This window comes from Engraulis encrasicolus, chromosome 10 (assembly GCF_034702125.1).
Source record: "Engraulis encrasicolus isolate BLACKSEA-1 chromosome 10, IST_EnEncr_1.0, whole genome shotgun sequence".
Classification (NCBI taxonomy): Eukaryota; Metazoa; Chordata; class Actinopteri; order Clupeiformes; family Engraulidae; genus Engraulis; species Engraulis encrasicolus.
Window position 1 is genome coordinate 12925564 of NC_085866.1, and position 5000 is coordinate 12930563.

At 48.2% G+C, this 5000-nt stretch overlaps 1 protein-coding gene across 4 annotated transcripts in view; it reads left to right on the forward strand.

Moving 5' to 3' along the window:
• Positions 1-5000, forward strand: part of LOC134456628 (IQ motif and SEC7 domain-containing protein 1-like) — a 204914-nt gene that overhangs the window by 84247 nt on the left and 115667 nt on the right. Inside the window, exon 5 of one of the 4 annotated variants that reach the window (XM_063208055.1) lies at positions 4426-5000. This exon is cut by the window's right edge and continues 804 nt beyond it. The exons of the other annotated variants lie outside the window; for them this stretch is intronic. Within the exon in view, the coding sequence (XP_063064125.1) occupies positions 4426-4489 (64 nt within the window). The 3' untranslated portion in view covers positions 4490-5000. The remainder of the gene's footprint in view (positions 1-4425) is intronic. 4 annotated transcript variants of the gene reach the window in all.

Genomic DNA, 5000 nt, shown 5'->3' on the forward strand with positions numbered 1-5000 from the left:
CTCGGGTCTTTGAACTTTTTCCGCCCGTGACTGTGTTACACGGATGAACCAGCTGACGGCCATGTTGTCGTCACGTTTCGCGGAGAAAAAAAATAGTTTTGCGGTTCGCATTGCGAACTACATTTCCGGTTTGCGAATGGTATAGATCTATGCCGTGAACACGACGTCCGATTAGGTGTGGGAACGGGCACCGGCACGGTTGTCAGTCGGCCTGAATGTGCCCATAGTGTGCTGTGAGAGTATTCGATAACCTCTACCTCCATCGCCCGCCCAACCAACCACTCCAGTCCCTCTCTACTCGCACTGCCTCTGAGGCCAGTGTTAATCAAGCCACTTCTGAGACCTAGCAGTGTTAATCAGACTGCTTTGAGGCCAGTGGCAATCGGTATCCTCTGATCTGCATGTCAGATTCACAGAGTCGCTATTGCCACTGCTGATTACTCCTGGCTATCCATTGTCCTCTCTCTCTCTATATATATCTCTCTCTCTCTCTCTCTCTCTCTCTCTCTCTCTCTCTCTCTCTCTCTCTCTCTCTCTCTCTCTCTCTCTCTCTCTCTATCTCTATCTCTATCTTTATATCTATCTCTCTCTCTCTCCCTCTGTCTCTCTCTCTCTCTCTCTCTCTCTCTCTCTCTCTCTCTCTCTCTCTCTCTCTCTCTCTCTCTCTCTGTGTCTCTCTCCGCCTATCCTTCTCGTTCGATGTCTGTCTTTGTCACTCTGTCTTTCCTTCCCTTTCTGTGGAGACTGATGGATCTGTCTATCAGATCACACACTTGTGCCATCTCAGGCGTGTGTGCCGTATGAATGGACAGAGAGTACGGGGGTGATTAACGGTCTCCGCTCACTCAGCACACCAGGCGGGCGGGCGGCGGTGCTCATTTTTCTGCTGAGCAGCGAGCGAGCGTCACAGTCATCGTCACCAGAGGCGCATCTTGCCACCAGGCAAGGCAGGCAGCCGCTTGGGGCCCCCAAGCCCCTAGATAGTGAATAACAACCCATACTGTACTACAGTAGAGGTGATTTTGGATCAAATGTTCATTCTTTTGCATTTTCGCTTGGGGCCCCATCTGACCCTAGAATCGCCCCTGATCGTCACCACAGGGCTGCCGCTCAGAGGAAGATAAAAACGGGCCCCAGTGGGGGTGAACCTTGTCAGTAGATGTGTTGCTCAGGTGGGAGGAATTCAAATCCAGCCCCACAGAGACTAAATGTCAGGGGTGATAGCGCATTCTTTTGACATTTTGAAATTTGAGCAATTTCGGTGTCTGCTGATGAGTGCTAACATTCGCTGTGCACAGTGAAAATCTGGCGCCAATTGTTTGACTTTGGCATCGCTACACGGTAGATTTTCTAGTCCAAAACTGGCTGGATTGTAGTCCACACAGAGCCTATCCAGTAAGGACGCTCTGGAAATGCTTGGCAATGGAAATACAGAGTTATGAAAAGTTCATTATCAAAGAGAGGAGCATTATTCTCTTCACTCACCATGTGAAATTTGGGCTAAACTAAGGCTATGTCTCAAATGACACACTTTTGTCAGTGCACTGACAGTCAGTGCACAGTGCACACAGTGCACACAGTGCACTGACGTCTTTCGTACATAGTGTCGTTAGCCTGATAAACCAGCCTAAATGTATTGGATGTGGCGCTGGTTTACCAGGCTATAGTGTCGTGGAAATTTTGAGCACTTTGCACTGTGCCCTCACTGGAAGTGACGGCTGAGCATGGCAGTAGCTCGCCAAAGTATGAGTTGGCTAGTGTTTACAATGCACAGCGTCTGGTGCTTGTATTTCCATGTCCTTCACCCCAAAGGACAACAATCACATATACAATACTTTGGTTAGCATGAAAAGGTTGGTGTCCCATCAACATTACTTACAGAATTAGGAGACTGTTGACCAAACTCTTCTACTGAACTGAATGCCACATTTCCTCTGTGTCATTGTCAACATGGCCGCTGTTTAGTGCGTGCAGTGTCCATCTTTCAAGCACTGCATTTTTCCGCCATTGTTAGGGGATCATCCTGGCACTTTCAGTGCACTGGCTCAACTGAAATTTTCAGCGTGAGCGCACTAGACACTGAAAAACAGGGCCCGAAGTGCACAAGTGCGGCATTTGAGACACGGCCCAAGGCTTCATCAGACGTCCTCAGTGATGGGCAGTCAGTGGATAGCCTGATGATGAGCCAGGTCTGCACCAAATCATGTGGCCCGGCCTGACTAAGCACAATTCAAGGTGCATCATCAACGGTTGGTTGTCTTTCAGACTGCCTCTGAATGAAATAGGATCGTGGTACTTGTTAGTACTTTCGTCACACTGTACAATCACCGCCAATCAAGCCCCATGAAGGATAGGACAGTGTGATTGGCAGAAATGCTACTGTTTATCATTCAAATCAATGGGCAATGGGTGGCAATTGGTGTGTTGATTTTTGGGCTGCTCATCAGTCCCTTAGGCAACGGACATGCTGGCTGTGTGCCTTAAATTGCACATGCAACAGGTACTTGCTTCAGGTAGACCGGAGCACTTTGTATGATATTGGAGGTATTTTTAGGGCAGTCATGGGTAAGCGGTTAGGGCATCAGACTTGTAGCTCAAAGGTTGCCGGTTCGACTCTCGACCCGCCAGGTTGGTGGGGGGAGTAATTAACCAGTGCTCTCCCCCATCCTCCTCTATGACTGAGGTACCCTGAGCATGGTACCGTCCCGCCCCACTGCTCCCTCGGGGCGCCATTGGGGGCTGCCCCCTTGCACGGGTAAGGCATAAATGTAATTTCGTTGTGTGCTGTGAACACTTGTGTGCTGTGTAGTGCTGTGTCACAATGACAATGGAGTTGGAGTGTCATACTCTGACTTTCACTTTCACTTTCATTATCTAGGAGGCGAATAACCGAGGGGGCTCTAATTGATGTTTTCCACCCTTGTTTTACTCTACTTTGATCTCAACATGAAAGCTCTGATGATCATCCCTTGCGCTTTTGTCAATATTGCGCCGTACGCACGGCACATATCTGCATACCTTGTGTCAGGTGTTCTACCGTGCACATAATTGACATAAAATACTGTTATGGCAACGTGCTTGTGCATGAAATATGCCCGTGTACTGCAGGCGTATCCTGCAGCTGGCCTTATTCTCCCAGACTGGGTGCACACACCTAGCCTGGGCAAAGCCGACTGTTGACTCCGTCATGGAGGGTGGGAGATGGTCTGATATTACGCTGCCATTTAAATTAATTGGAGTTCCGAATTCAAATTAAAACTCATTATGCTTTATTAGCATGACCGTTACGTTATGCTGTCGCAAAAGCACACAAATAACAAAACAAAAGTGTGACTAGGGTGTGACGAGCGAATTGAGCTTGGAGGCTTTTGCCAGACGATGTGCAGAGCCAAAATCTTTGGGTGGAGTACAAAGGATGGCAACGCCAGGCTAGCACACACCAGAATAGGGTCAAATATGTCCCACCTCTGCCAATAGTAATGGTGGGGTGGCGTCCGCGCCAATGTCTTATCCTGAGCGTTTCGCTCGGTGCGTAATTCCAAGAGCAGTATAATGAAGAGGAAGAAAGGAGTCGCACACTGGAGCTGAATGCAAAATCAAAAATTGTATTAAACAAAGCCGAAAAAAGTAAATAAAACCGACAGACAGGGGACAAACCTTTCGGGTCTAGCCCATCATCAGTGTTCCCAGTTCCCATCAGTTTTCCCACCTCTGCCAATGACATCCTTTACATCAATGTGCAGCTTCATGGTGACATTCAGAGCTAACTGACAGGATGCATCACGTCAAGACGTCTACACAGCTCTGGGTGAGGGTTCCATCCCGCCCGGCAGGAACTGAGGCATAGCACCACTGTCACACATCATCACGTAACACCTGTGCTGACGATGCACCCTTTTTTGCTCTCCATTTAGGGCAATTCACATCAAGACAATGTAGTGTACTGCACAGTGCCTGTTTATTATTAAAAATACCAGGAGGAATCATGACTCTGGAATTGCTTCAAATCAACTTAATATTAGGCTTGTAGTGTTATAGTGTGATATCCAAGAACTACAGAAACTAGCAGAGGCTTAGATAAAAGACCCTTAGTTCTTTGTACGTTGCAGTTCTTGTGTGTGTGTGTGTGTGTGTGTGTGTGTGTGTGTGTGTGTGTGTGTGTGTGTGTGTGTGTGTGTGTGCGCGTGTGCGTGTGCGTGTGCGCGTGCGCGTGCGCGTGCGCGTGCGCGCGCGTGTGTGTGTGTGTGTGTGTGTGTGTGTGTGTGTGTGTGTTTGTGCGTTTGTTTGTGCGTTTGTTTGTGCGTGTGCGCTTGCGCAAGTGCGTGTGGGTGTATGTGTGTGTGTGTGTGTGTATACAGCATTTGCTAGAGTGTGTGCCGACCATCTTCTTCCGCTATTCCCCTCCCCTCCCCTCTTCTCTGACAGGGACGATAACGTCCTCCATCAGTTCTGTTGCCCTCCCTCCGGAAGCAGTAGTCCTTCAAGATAGCCAGCCGCCAGTACAGGACGGATCAGGCCACTCTACTCCACACCCCCGGGAGGAGCCCCTCCTTCTCCTCTTCTCCCCTGGAGTTACCCCTCCTCCTCCTATTCTTTTCTTTTCTTCTCTCCCCTGCTGGCTTCTGACTCTGCTTTCTTCTCCTCCACTTCATTTGTGATCTCTCACTCTGTCTGTTTTTTTGCTGTTTGTAATCCTATTGTGAGTGCTGTCTGTCTTTGTTTTTTTTTTATTTCTGTTTCATTCTTTTCTGTTCCCTTTTTTTAATCTCAGTTCTATTCTATTCTTTTCTGTTCCCTTTTTAATCTCAGTTCTTCCTGTGTCAATTTCCCTCTCTTCTGTTTCTCAGTTCAGTTTCTCTCTCTACCTCTTGATACCGCTCCCTTTCTTTCTCTCTCTATTCTGTTTTTCCCCTTTTTTTCTGCCTTCCTCTTGTTCTCCTCTTTCCTATTTTTCTCTTCTCCCCCGTCTCACTGTTTCCTGTTCGGAGTCTTCTTCACCC